Below are 15178 nucleotides of genomic sequence, written 5' to 3' on the forward strand. Positions count from 1 at the left end.
ACACAACAATTACAATTTTCCCTATTTATTTATTTATGAAAAATGGGATTTGGAAAATCCCGAAAATCCCGAAAATAGAGCAACTGGCTTAAGGTCCTCATACTTACCCCAATTTAGCTCTGTCAATTTAGCTGAACTCAAGCTCAACTTTAAGATAGAGAGCTTTTTAAGCCCTCGATATATTATTTTACTGTTATAATAACTAAGTAACTATTCTTGTCCTAACGTAATTTCGAACCACTGTGCCCTATATAATTGCTTGACAATTCCATTCTGATAACTTAATAAACGTTAAACTAGCATAATTTGCTTTTGTTCTAAAACATAATTTGCTTTATGATCGATAATAAAATTTTATACAAGAAATCGGCAAACTTCTGTTGTTTACTGCTTTCTTCAAGAAGATTCACTTTAAAACCCCAAAATTATATTCGAATTAATCAAAGTTACGTTGACCTTTCCAAAAGAAACTAAACAAAAGCATACATACAAACAAAAACTATAATAAACTAATAACAATTAACAGATGTTAATTTGAATTAACAATTTATTCAGCAAACGGAAATAGCTTACTGATTTGTTTAAATCAAACAAAATAAATAATTTATACGAAATTGCAAACAAAACTCATTTTATGACCCTAGTTGGTAATTGAATCAAACACGTGTATTGGTTAATTAATATATTGTTTTATTTCTCTGTTTTACTTTACAAAAAAAAAACAGTATTTACAAAAATAGTAATTTTTTATCAAACAATAATACTTAGACAATTATGGGTATTTTGTTAATTTTGCAAAATGATTTTAAAACCTTAAAACTCTACTTTGTTTTAGGGAGTGGGTGTTACAAATTTATTAATAATTCTCACTATTATCATACATATGAATTTATCCTCTTACGGAACAACAAACAAAAAATAAAAATAGAAAATTATATTAAATTAATACATTGATCATGAAACAAAAAAACAGCCACCATTAGAAATAAACAAATGAAAAAATTCTAGTGTCTAAAATTGGCAACACTTGTCACGCAAAGACGCCAACCAACAAACGATCGATCGATCGAGCAAACGTACGAACAAGCCGCGCACCACACACTTGTTATTCAAATGACACCATCCAAACAAACAGTTGTTTCCAATTCAATTAGTTTTGTAGTTGTTGTTTAGTTTTCTTTATAACAAAACACTTAAATATTTACATTTTAATAGTGTGGTTTTCATTGTTGTTGGGGTCTTGCGATCAATCTGGTAAACCTACACTGACGCGTTGAGTAGCCGAACTGCGAGCGTTGCGCCTTTGTGTTGGATACTGCTGCGATGATGATGTTGATGTGGGCGACCGGGTCGCATCATTTTCGCCAATAATTGCACCTTCATTGAAACAAAGGCTGCTGCGCAAATGTTTTTGGGACTTTGTTGTACAGTACGATTCGGCATCGCTGGGTGAGGGAGATGTTGGTGTTGCTGCTGGTTTTTGTTGAATTTGATTATTTATTTTATTAATGGGTGAATTGTTATTGTTAAATCTTCTGGAGGAATTATTGTTCTCATATGGCAAATCAACTTCATTAGCCTCTCTGTCGTTGTAGTCAAAACGCTGATGAGAACTTCCGCGATTAGTGGGTGTTTTAATTTGGTCATTGCGGCCATAATAATGTTGTTGTTGTTGTTGTGGTTCGTCATCGTAATACTCTTCTGGTGCATAATATTGTTTTCGTGTTGGTGGTGATTTTAAATGTAAATTTCGCATTCTATAATTATGTATAATTCTTTTGGGTTCCTCTCTTTCTCTTCTATAGTGGGAATCATCTTCTAAATTTAGCTCTCTTTGTGAAAATCTATGATTTTCATATAATTCTGGTGTTGCAGCATCTCTTCTGTAGTCTCTCATTTCCTTCGAATTTTCATAATATGCTGGCTTACGTCTCTCATACAACAGTGGTGCTGGTTCTCTAAAATTTTCCCTCTCGCTAGAATAACGTTGTTCATAATTATTAGTGGTTTTTGCCAAACCTCTCTTAGGACTTACGTTCATTCTGGGTTCAACCGATCTTCTGCTTTGCAAATAACGTTCTTCGTTATTTAGAATCATCTCTCGTTCTTGTTCTCTATCATAACTATCATTCATTTTGAAGGGATCTGGTCTCTGCATGGCCCTAACTTCACGATTATTTATTTTGCGCTGTTCTTTTTCTTCACTCAAACTTCTGACATCACGTTTCACCTGAAGTTTTGGACTGTTCTTTGTGTTCAATTCCATTTCACGTTTATCATTCATGTCCATTTTGGGCTTTCGCAAATTATTGCGATTATTTTGTGGCTCCTCTCTCTCGTTGTCGTAATCGTAGAACTCTATTGTCGATGTATAGGCTTGTTTCTTTTTGGCAGTAGTATAGGCTTCATCGACTACACTTTCGGGCAGTTCAAGTTTGGTTTTAGTTGGCTTCTCGGCTATTTCCATTTTCTTGTTACCCACTGAATTGCGCAGCATTGATCTTCTGGAGTTTGAACGATTATCATTTAAATTGTCATGGAATTGTATTGAAGATTGCGAAAATTCCCTGCTAAATCTTTTCTTAGTATCCACATCATTGCCAGCCACTGATGGTTGTTTTTCATACAGTGGTCTTTCGGTGTTAGCCAACTGTACACTATTTCGCCGTTTAATGCGACTTTCAACTGCATTATCGACTTGAGTCTCATCGGGCCAAAATATATGAGATTCCATTCGATTAGTACCACCACCACTACCACGATCGATCATATTGGGTGGTAGACCCGTGAAGAATTTTCCATTCAACATTTTCTTTAGCGTTTATTGCTTTTCGGAAACCTGTTTACAGTCAGTGCAGCAGTAACCCGTCTTGTTTGTTTGAAATACCAAGCTCAACTAAAATCAATACAACTTAGTTCTCATTCATTAATCGTGATTTCAGAAAAATGTCGTTGTGTTTTGTTGTTGACATTGTAGGCGTCTTAAGCAGCGATCTTTTTGTAGCAGCAGCAACAACAGCAGTTTGTTGTTTGCAAACAGCGTTAAATACAGTGGTACAAAAGTATATAAAATTAATGTTTGATTAATTTTTATTTAGCTTGAATGTAATAAATTACTAATTAAAAAGATTTTTAAAACAAGCTTTTGCTATTTATTTTTCGATTTTTCCTGAACCAAGAATTGTCACGACTAGATTTAATATGATATATATCATCACCTAAAATGCAAAACAACGTATCATCAAAAAATTCGAAATTGATTTTATTTTTGATTACGATTCACTACATCATATTAAATATGTGTACACAATTTTAAACTTTTACTATCAAAAATAACCAAGTTATAACCAAAATTGAAACTAAAGTATCATCAAGTACATGATTTTCTTAAACAAAATAACGTATACGCTTTGAGTAATTAATTAATAAATCCTTTTTACCTTATTTTAGCTAGTATCCTAATTTTTATACCCTTCACCTTCGTGAGAAGGGTATATATAAGTTTGTCATTCCGTTTGTAATTTCTACATTTTTCATTTCCGACCCTATAAAGTATATATATTCTGGATCCTTATAGATAGCGGAGTCGATTAAGCCATGTCCGTCTGTCTGTCTGTTGAAATCAATTTTCTGAAGATCCCAGATAACTTCGGGATCCAAATCTTCAATAATTCTGTCAGACATGCTTTCGAGAAGTTTGCTATTTAAAATCAGCAAAATCGGTCCACAAATGGCTGAGATATTAGGAAAAAACCAGGACAACCTCGATTTTTGACCTATTCTTTACCTATATCTAGATTACTAAGGCATTAACATAGACAATATGGATATCTAATGATAGATATTTCGAAGACATTTGCAACGACGTATATAAGACCATAGTAAGTTGGATCTACAATGGGTCAAAATCGGAAAAAAAATTTTGAAAACGAATTTTTTTTTTCACCAAAAAAAAAAAATTAAAAATTTAAAATAACAATTAGAAAATTTTTTTTTCAAAAAATTAAAAAAACAACTTTGGAAAATAAATAAATTTTGTTTACCTAAAAATATTTAAAATAAATTTGGTGAAGGGTATATAAGATTCGGCACGGCCGAATATAGCACTCTTACTTGTTTTTAAATAAATTTGTTGCAATTGAATATTTTTTTAAGTCTTAATGAAAATTTAATGAAGAACCATTTTTAGTTTAAAAAAGTAGTTGTTAGTAATAAATATAAAAAAAAACATAATAAAATTAAAAATATGTATATAAACTGCTTTTATTTAAAATAAAAAAAATATTTTTGTCTAAGTTTTTATTTTTTCATAAAAATTTATATTGATGATACGTTTTTTTGATTCAGAAAATAACAATTCAAAAAAACGTAAGTCACATATAGAGATGCTAAACGGGGAATCCCGGGGTTTTCGGGATTTTCCAAATCCCGTTTTTCATAAATAAATAGGGGAAATTGTCATTTTTGTGTGACTTTTTCATTCATTTTGTCATTCTACATGCCCGAATATCGCAAAGTGATCTTCAGCAAAGTTGTTAAGCTCAACTCCTGCTACAATATAGTTAATAAAGGAAAACGGCATTTTTTGTTTTCCTTGAGTGGGGCTCTAGAAAATCAATTCTTCAACTTTTTTTGTAAGTTATCTAACAAAACTCAATTTAAATCCTCTTCAAATTAAATTGATTTTATCTCAGATGAGGAGCTCGAACAAAATGAAAATATTTCGATTGCTAAAAGGCTAAAAGATATTATTAATAAATGTAAAAACCTAAATAACAATAACGAAACCAAATTATAATGTAGATTTTCAACTTGCAAAATAAATACATAATTTTATTTCTGAAGGAACAAGAGGAAAATACTTGCAGATTTGTTATAAGTATTTGCAAACGGGTTTGCCAATGTGAAAGATGTTTTTCGGCAGCAGCATATGTCGAAAACAAAATTCGTTCCAGAATGGCAGATGGAACCATAGATGCAATAGTATTCTTAAGAAGCTATTTAAAATAAACACTTTTTATACTAAAGTACGGTTTTTCACCAGTATGTCGATTTTTTTCACGAAAAATCGTATAGCAGAAACGCATTCTACGGAAAATTCTAAGAAGAAACCAGAGGTCTAAAATCAAATCCTATCACATTTCGTCTTTTATCCAATGATATTTCAGTATATATATTTTTTTTAATAGTTTTTTTATTGGATAAATGAGAAATGCGCAAGATAGGATTTGATTTTAGACCTATGGTTTCTTGGGGATAATTTCATAGAATTTTGCGTAGATTGCGTTTCTGCTATACGATTTTTTACATTTTGATCGTCCATACAAATCGACCCGGCCTAATGTACATACTTTATTGTTATTTCTTCTTATATAATGACTCATGCAAGTATTTTGTGCTTTTTAGTGTCTAATAAAAATGAATTGCTAAATAAAAAATTTAGTTTCAATTGTAAAGACATAATTATGTACGTTTCTTTCTTATAATTTTCGGTATTTTAGATTTCCCGAAAATACCGAAACCCCGGGTCGGGATTTCCGGATTCTTTAACAAATCCCGAACCCTGGGATTTTTAAAAATCAGTCCCGATTAGCATCTCTAGTCACATATCTTAAAGTGAGCTTTGAAACAATTAGTTTTTTTTAATAAAATATATTTCTAGAGTCATTGTAGCTCAGATTTGAAAATTTTGTTTCAATATCTCAAGTAGTTTTCATTTTATATCGTTTTTTGCTTCTCCAAAAAACTTATGAAAAGTGATGTTACGTTATTTTGCATTTTAGGTGACATTAAGATAAAAATCGATTGATTCTTTTCGAATTTATTCACAATTAAGTGAATTCGCTCATTTTCACAAAATTTAAATTTTTTCTTAGATATACATAAAATTGAGTAGTTATTGTTCTTCTTTCGATTGATTGAATGTTGAAAACATTTTCCCCATGCTATGTTCAAATGTTCACATATATATTGCATTTTAATCGGCCCAATAGTTTCGGAGTTACAAATACAAATTCAAGCAAAAAAATATACATATTTTTTATGTGAAAATAGAAAAATTTTTTGTTTTAAAAAAATCATGAAAAATCGAAAACGGCAGAAATTGTTTAAATTTATTGCTTTATTGCAAAGCCACATGTAATAGGAACAAAATGAGGTATCGATCATAAAAATCTATGGATTATTTTCGAATTTATTCACCATTAAGTGAATTCGCTTATGTTCAGAAAATTGTATGTGCGTACAAGCGTGTACTTTGAGTGTAAATTTTACATGTGTTTTGTTATTGTAACAAAAATTTTAACAAAAACAAAACCCATGTAAAATGTTCACTCAAAGTACACGCTTGTACGCACATACAATTTTCTGAACATAAGCGAATTCACTTAGTGAAAAGAAAATACAAAAATTACATTTAATTACAAGTATGTAATGTAATATTTAACCGAAATTTCAATTACATTGTTCCACTGTGTTCGTGTTTTAAATTTGATTTGCAATATTATGGTAAATGGTTAAAACAAGTCAACAACAGTAACAGCAACACAAAATTTATGAGCGGCATTCAACACAACATATAATTTATTCTTGATTTGTTTTTTTTTTATATATTTTTACGTATTTTTTCACATGTCGACTTCAGTTTTTCGATTTGGTTTGGTTTGGGTTTAGTTTGGAGCGCAGTTGCCAACTTCAAGTTGCTTAATATGGTCAGTAGTACGATGATGTTGTTTGTTTGCTGTTGTTATTGTTGGGTGATACTCGTACTACGGATTATTTTGTTGTAAAAACAGCAACCACAATTCTTGTTATCTTAAAACATTTTGTTATTTTCTTGGTTTAAATTTGTTTTAAAGTTTAGTAAGTAAAGTTTAATAGATGGATACATACATAGTATGTATGAATATTATGTATGTAGTTATTGTTGTAGGCTTAATAACAGTTAATAAAGGTTGTCTCATGTAATGTGCTGACGTCAAAAGTGGCTCCGCTCCGTTTACATGTTTCACTCCAAGTGCATTAGACGCTTAGACAACCTGTTATATTAATTGAGCAAAAAGTGTTGAAAACCAATTGAGTTTAAGAGATCTTGTGAATTTTGATTGTACTCAACATGAGATGAGATTACCAAAAACAGCTAAAGATACTTGAAGAATTATTTTATGTGACCAAATACTTGTTTTAAAAGTAATATTAGGTCGTGTTTTAATTATGTATTTTGAGAAAAAATTAAATAAAAAAAACTGAAGATTTAAAATGCCTGGGTAGTCCAAATGATGTATTTACTAGGGTCATTTGAATAAAAATTATTCGAATAATCGAGAGAAAAAATTTATTTTTAAATGAATGAATAAAATGTTTCAATACAATCGAATAAAAAATTATTCGATTGTCGAATAATCGAATGAATTTATTTCAAGTTAAACTTAAAAAAAATAGTTCAACTAAACAAAACCAATCCATTTATAATATTAAATACAAATTTTATTAGAAACTAGTTCAGTTTTCATAGATTACGGATTAAGATCCCAAGATCACGTTGCCACATATCCAAGATCTCTCTGAGAATTAAATACACTGCAATTATGATAAATTTTGTAAATATCTCATAATTATATTGTTAAAATTGTTTCATAATTGACCCTAGCAATCATAATCCTAAAATAAGTATCGATATTAATTAAATTCAATAAATTAAAATTCTGTAACTTTTTAACGACAAAATTTTGTAGTTAAGTAATCAAAATTCGTTAGTTGACAATATTTATCGTTAAGAGATATTCCGAATTAAATTTTACCGATTATTTTCGTTAAAAATAGTTGGTAGATAACGAAATTTGTCGGTAGGTTAACGACAAATAAAATGTTCTAGTTAAGCCATAACGATAATTGTTTAGGAGTTAGTTTTGTAACATAAATATTCGAAATAAGTTGTTCTTTGAAAGTACGGTTGGTCAACTATTTTGTTTTTGTTAGATACGGACTGATTTGAGTTTTAAATATAAAAATTAACATGTTTTAATTACCTTTTTAATATAAATTTGGACATATATTTGGTCAATTCACAAGGTCTCTTATCTGTCATATTGTCCTAATATATCTCGTCTCGGCGGCTCGGCTTAACCGACTCTTAGGCATTCGGCGCAGGTCTCTGCTGGTTACGATAACACAATAAACATAGCATACATAGTAGTATTATTTTAGGAAATTTTTTTGATTGAAAAGCAATAAAAACCACTGAAATATTAGGACAATATGACATGATAAGAGACCTTGTGAATTAACCAATTATATTAATTTTAGAAAATAGTATTCGAATTTTAAGAGCAGCTTTTATTTGGGGCATAATATGCATAAGTAATGTATAATGTTTATCCCTATATTAAAATTTCCTAGTGAGCATGTTAAACCATATTTGGCGATGTGATACGAGTACAAACTTATACAATAGCGTATTCTAAGAAGGAAATTCGTTGGAATTTGTCGACTGTCCTTATAACAACACATATCTAAATTCTGAATCAATGATCACTTGTGGTGGCATAGACATATGTATTAAACTGGGTTACTTTTGTTTTTAGAAAAAAACTCTTGTTCTTTTGTTTTCAGTATGTTTCGCGAACATATTTGGTGAGCTGATGCTTGAGTTTTATATATAAATGCGATTATTTATTCACACGACTACGAATTTATCTGCAAACACGAAAAAATAGTAAATATTTTTATGATTTTTTTAATTTTAAAAATATTGACATTTATATTTTTAACTATATTCGTCGTTAAAATGTATTACCGAGAGATATCGTTAACTTCAAATAGTGAATATTAAATTCGTTAAAGCAACCGATATGTTTCGTTACTTAACGACATCGGTAGGAAAGTATAAAAAGTTACAGAATTGCAGTACAGATATATATTTTAATAGTTGTTGTTCGATTTTCGTTCGAATAATGGAGAAAGTTTAAACAATAATAAAAAAAATAACAACCTTTTATTCGATCAAAATTAAAAAATAATTAAGAAATTCTAGTTTCTCTTATCACAGAGTTTAGAAATGTTTGGTATTGAAAATAGGCGGACGGATTTTGTCCATTTTCTCCAAAATTATAGTACAAAATGTCCGCCTGAAGTTTAAAAAAAATTAGTAAAAACTAGTTTTTGCTAATTACACAGCGCAACTAAATCGAAAAAAATTTAGAGGCTTTATAAACCACTACACAATTTTGATGTATTGCAGTTCCAGTAGTATAAATATGGTAAAATTTTTAAAACCTATGGAGAAGTTTTTTAAAATTTTTTTTTTTTCTAAAATTGTGAATTTTTTTTGGATGATTCTCTACATAATTTATGATAACTCAAAAAGAGTTAGTCCGATATTATATATTATGTTTTAATCGGTTCAGTAGTTTCGGAGTTATAATAACAAATTGAAGCAAAAAATATGTTTTTTATATTTTGTTTCAAAAAATCATGAAAAATCGAAAACGGCTGAAATTGTTTAGATTTATTGCTTTATCGCAAAGCCACATGTAATAGGAACAAAATGAGGTATCGATCATAAAAATGGATTATTTTAGAATTTATTCACAATTAAGTGAATTCGATTATTTTCAGAAAATTGTATGTGCGTACAAGCGTGTACTTTTAGTGTACCTTTTACAGGTGTTTTGTTTTTGTTACAATAACAAAACACATGTAAGATTTCTTTAAAACAAAAATATTTGATATTTTCACATAAAAAATATGTTTTTTGCTTCAATTTGTTATTACAACTCCGCAACTGCTGAGCCGATTAAAACGTAATATATAGATTAAAGGTTATGTAAATTTTAACTTTTCTAAGTTTACTTCAATAATATCGGATTAGTTATCATCTAAACATCTAAAACAAGTAAGAAAGTATGGTCGGGCTTGACCGACACTGAGTAAAAGAGCAAAAACATTTGTCTTTTAAAATTTCAATAATTTATATTTTTGAGTGATTTTTGGAAGTTGGCCTTATATGGGGGTATGACCAATTATGGACCGATCACCATGAAATTAGGTCGTGTGATTTATCTCTATATGAAAGTTAGTTGTGTTGAATTGACTATAGCAACATTTTTAAGCGATTTATGCACGTTAAAGTGATTTTCGGAAGCGGATCTATATGGGAGCTATGACTAATTATCGTAACAAAATTTGGTGACATGAATTTTGTATATATAAAACTTATTTGGAGCGCAATTTGTGGAGATACATTTATAAATTAAACATTTATGACCGATTAAGTCCAATTTCGGAAGGACATTTGGGGGCTAGGTGAAATAATGGACCGATTTCAGCCAATAAGCTTGGTCCTTGGGCCGAAAAAATAATATGTACCAAATTTGATCGAAATATATTCAAAATTGCGACCTATACTCTGCTCACAAGGTTTACATGGACAGCCAGCCAGCCAACCAGACGGACGGACATCGTTTAATCGACTAAGAAAGAGATTCTAAGTCGATCGGTATAATTTAAGGTGGGTGTTAGACTAATATTTTTGGGCGTTACAAACATCTGTACAAACGCATAATACCCTCCCCACTATGGTGGTGTAGGGTATAAAAATTCACAATTCATTTTAGAAAAAAAAATTCTAAAAAAAAACTTCTCCATAGAATTTAAAATTTGTACCATATTTGTACTACTGCAACCACAATACATCAAAATTGTGTAGTGGTTTAAAAAGCCTCTAAAATATTTTCGATTTTGTTGCCCTGTGTAATCCATCTGTAAAAACGGCCGTATTTTTTAAGTTTTTTCCCAAAATTACCTATATTTTGTCTTTTGTAGCAAAAAGTTTTCTTCGCTACTATATACAGTTTTTATATAATCCGGAAAGATAACTTAATGCAAAAGCGTGTAAAGTAAAACTTTGCTCACTTAAGCGGACCTAGTCCCCACCAGACATATCCAAACTAGGAAAATTTAAAAAAAATATTAGGTTTGAGTAAAAAATTCTACAAACGCAAAGCACCGATACTAGATAAATCTCCTATACATATGTATATTACATAAATACGTGCAAAGCTGTTTTACTGTCACACTGTAAATAACGTCAGTTTTTGGGACACATGTTCCCCGTTTTAGTAATTTCAATATTTGAAACTATAAAATATCAGAAATTATAATGCCTTTATTTACTCTTCAGAAGATCCACAAACCTTGCTCCCTTTCAAATATTTTAACGTTTTTTCATATATTCCATGCAAAATGTGTATTCTTAAATCTCAAATGTAACTTATGAACCATGTGAAATATCGTAACAATGTATCTAATAGTTCAAGAGATACCGAAATATTTCCAATACCGAAATATTTTCTAACCCACTGTGCGATGTGGAGCCTACTTCCTGCCAATGTTTCCCCGGCGTAATATAATATTTAGCAATTTAAGTCAAACGTCCACAAACACTACTAAAAGTGATTTGGAATAATTAGTTTCTCTTATTAATATCAAGAAAAAAAATGATACCTCATGGCTTTTAAATATTCGACGAAGTAGTTATCCTCCATTTAGCTTCTAATATCTGGACCTGCACAAACATCTTCTTTGATTTTAGAGTAGGAAATTTTCAAAAAAGGATTTTTCAGATACAAGAAACGTAGTCGATATTGGTGCAAAAGCTTTAACAGATATTGATTAGCTGTGATATTTATGAAACTTATGAATGTTTCAAGCTTTTGAATTGTTTGGAAAGAGTTTTATCACATACTTGAAACTCGGCTTCCACATTGATGATTCGGATTATTTTAAGCATCTTCGATGAAAATGTAGGAAAAATGGACGAGGTCTTGTTTCGATATACGATCGGCATTTCAGGTACCCATAGATTTGTGGAGTTATGCAATTTTCATTTTATGTATTTGCCTTTTTTGGATCTGTTAATCATTTAGTCACTACCACAACGATTCGTTGAGATGAAAACTAAGTATCAGATTTTTATATTATAAATTAAAATTAAAACTTTGTAGTAAATATATATTTATAAATCAATTGCTTTCTTAGTTTGGACACTTTTTTATTGAAATATTTTTTGTTCGGTTTTTCATTTATCGTTTAAGTACATTATTAGTTTTTCTTTTGTTTTCATAATTAATGTTAAATTGTCTTTTGTTTGTTTTAAAACTAAACTGGGTTTTTTTGTGGTTGTTGTTTGTTCTCCTTTAAATTTTGCAATGTACTTTTCATCTATCATTCTGAATTTCCAAATACACATTTAATTCATCTTACAAATACAATTATCATACATTCTATGTAAATAAATAATTAGTTATTAGCAATAATGGATTAAAATCAATTCTTCAATTATAAACGGTTTTATTTCTCAGATTTATTTACGTTTTCTATCCAATTTCTATTGTAAGTAAAAGCGACAATTGACGCTTTTCTTTTATTTTATGGTTTCTCTATAGAACTTAAGTTATTAATTGAAATAAAAAATAATCTATTAAAATTGCACATTATTTCATTATTATTATTTTGGTTTAAAAAGAAATTAAATTTTGTTTCAATTTTAACACTTTTTTTTTTGTTCGTCCGGATATGTAAATTTGTTTCTTATTTTTTTCTCTTTGTTTTGTATTCATTATTAATCTTGTTTTAATCTAATATTTTGTTAAATATTTTACAGTTCAGTTTTTCATTGTTGGATTTTTCTTATTGGTAAAAAGCATTACACGCAAATCTACATTTTGAAGCAAATCAATGGTAAAAATTAAGTTTTTTTTCTTGTTTGTTTCTTTAATTTTGTATTTGTTATTAAAATTCTATTACATTTAAATTTAATCGATTAGTGTGTTTTTCGTATTTTTGTTGTTTGTTTCTTTTATTTATTATTAGTTTTATAGTCTATTTACAATTGTCTTGACATTTATGTTTCACTAAATTGCTCTGTATAAACAAGTGACATTTGAAGTATTTGAACTCATTTTAGGTAGGGGAATTTAAATAGTGATTGGTTCTTGATATATATCTTTGAAATTAAACTTTTAGTTAAATTCCATGTAAATGATCTGGAATATTTTAATTTTAATGCTCTATGAGTCAGTTGAACTGTAACGGACATCTTCCTCGATAATATTCCGGTCCCGAATGGCATATTACCGAACGATCTGAAGAATGACGTAGACCTGATCAATTCAATATTGATTTGACTCTATCATGTCTGACTTTCATGGCAGTATATACCCGATCGATGACGAATGAACCGATGCAAAGATGTGACATTTATTCTAAAGGAAGGGAAAGAGTCACATACTAATGATTTTTAAACCTATCAGTTTATCATCCCTCTTGCTGAATACTTTTGGTTGACCCTCTTATATGAATGTCAGTGGATCAAAAACTATTATCCAGCTTTTTGGATAAAGAAGCGGCTTTTAACAATGTAGAGTCAGCTGACATAGAATCAGCCGAAATTAAATACAGTATCATCCTATCAAGAAACTGCTTCAATCTCAAATCTGGCCAAAAATTGTGGAACTCAATGGGGTGGGCGTCTTATCTCCCCTTCTGGGAAATTTGGCCATCATCAGCAATCTGCTTAGAAACGCTAAGTAGATGAATCATCGACATTGCATTGAGCGTAAGTCCAAGCAAAACTGAGCCATTATTTTCACTCTGCCTGTACTCAACGATGTTGATATGAATCTTTCGGAAAGCGCAACATACCTAGTAACGCTAAATCGACAGTGGACGGAGTGTAAATCAAAGAAAAACTGAATGTATCATTTTCAAATAGATACAAAATCCTATTTTCATGTAGACCAGATAAACTGCTCTGAACTGATATTTTTGGATACCAAATACTATTTTTGATAAAAAAAAAAATGTCCGAAAACCCCACTTTCTGGAAAGAACATCAATGTATGTCTGCAGGAGTCAAACCTAGGAATATAAACTAGTTATTTGAAGTGATCACTTGACCGATACTATTCTAGCGGTCTCTCAGTTCATCAAACTGTAGTCTCTTTGAAAGAGTATTAAGAAGAATGACAATTCTGATGACACGAGCAATGCGAATGTCTTCGATAAGTCGCTCTTTGCAAACTAAATTAATGAAATTATTGGTCTTCAGGGCTGTTCTTCTCGAATTCCCTCGGGCAGATCGAGTTGGTGGAGGTGTCAACATCCAGGAATTTGGAATAGAAATATAAATTTCTTATTTGGCATTCTGCTGCATATATATAAACAGTGCTTAACATATTGACTTTCACGTCGGACACATATGTGTGACACTGCACTATGTGGTTTACGCCACGTCGGACACATATGTCCGACGTGACATTTATTCTCTCTAGCCATGTGCTAGAGTATTCTTCATTAATTTCCGTGGAGTTTAGAGTAGTATTATATATAGAATCCTTTACAGAGTTCCCAAAACTGTAATCTTGACATTTTTCATCACTTTCTGTACTTTCGAGTATTTTTTCGGACTCAGTATCCGATAAAATCCAATATAGACGTTTTTGAAGAGATTACGCCTCCAGCTGAAAGTGCCTTGGCAGTCAATGTGATAAGTAAGTGATGAGGTACAGAAGTGAACCTACTTGCTTAACCACATGGATGGGAATGCCTAGGTTGGACCAAAAGCATACCGCAAATCTCGTCAGATTACAACGGTAATTCAGTAACACTCAAGAAGAGAATGCGTATCATAAAAAATGAAATATTTATATTTTTTACAAGCTGTTCCATTAAGATATCATCAAATAATAAAAAGTTTACTTCCCAATGGATCATTTACGAACGAAAAGTTTGTTTCTCCAAGACTTTTTGGTTCTTATTGTTGTCTAGTTAAGAGGAAGGAAAAATATATGTGAAATAGTTTGTAGAGGAGAGTAGGGGCAACCAAAATGTCTGTCCCATTTTAAGGTTACCTTTATTCAGGAAACTGTTATAGGATGTAAAACTAAAGATTTGAAAATCAATAGTGGCAAGAAAATGCTGACACAAACGATTTAAGACATTAAAGAGACCCGGTTTGAAATACAATATCATTAAAAGTATAAAGAAACACTTAAAAATCATTATCGAAAAACTAAACAAGAAACATATTGAACTTATTATTATTTCATTTGGAAAATTCTAAAAATATAAAGATACAAACAAACTGTTTGCAACATTCACACATACTTCCGTATGTATG

General features: G+C 30.2%; 1 protein-coding gene across 1 annotated transcript; it reads right to left on the reverse strand.

The window, feature by feature from the left end:
* Nucleotides 1–1226: 1226 nt before the first annotated feature.
* LOC135963296 (nuclear transcription factor Y subunit beta) lies at nt 1227–2882 on the reverse strand. The gene has a single exon (XM_065515087.1). It carries the CDS (start codon nt 2807–2809, stop codon nt 1247–1249), a length of 1563 nt encoding a protein of 520 aa, XP_065371159.1. The 5' UTR covers nt 2810–2882; the 3' UTR covers nt 1227–1246.
* Between the last annotated feature and the right edge of the window lie 12296 nt (nt 2883–15178).

The sequence above is a fragment of the Calliphora vicina genome, chromosome 1 (genome assembly GCF_958450345.1).
Source record: "Calliphora vicina chromosome 1, idCalVici1.1, whole genome shotgun sequence".
Taxonomy (NCBI): Eukaryota; Metazoa; Arthropoda; class Insecta; order Diptera; family Calliphoridae; genus Calliphora; species Calliphora vicina.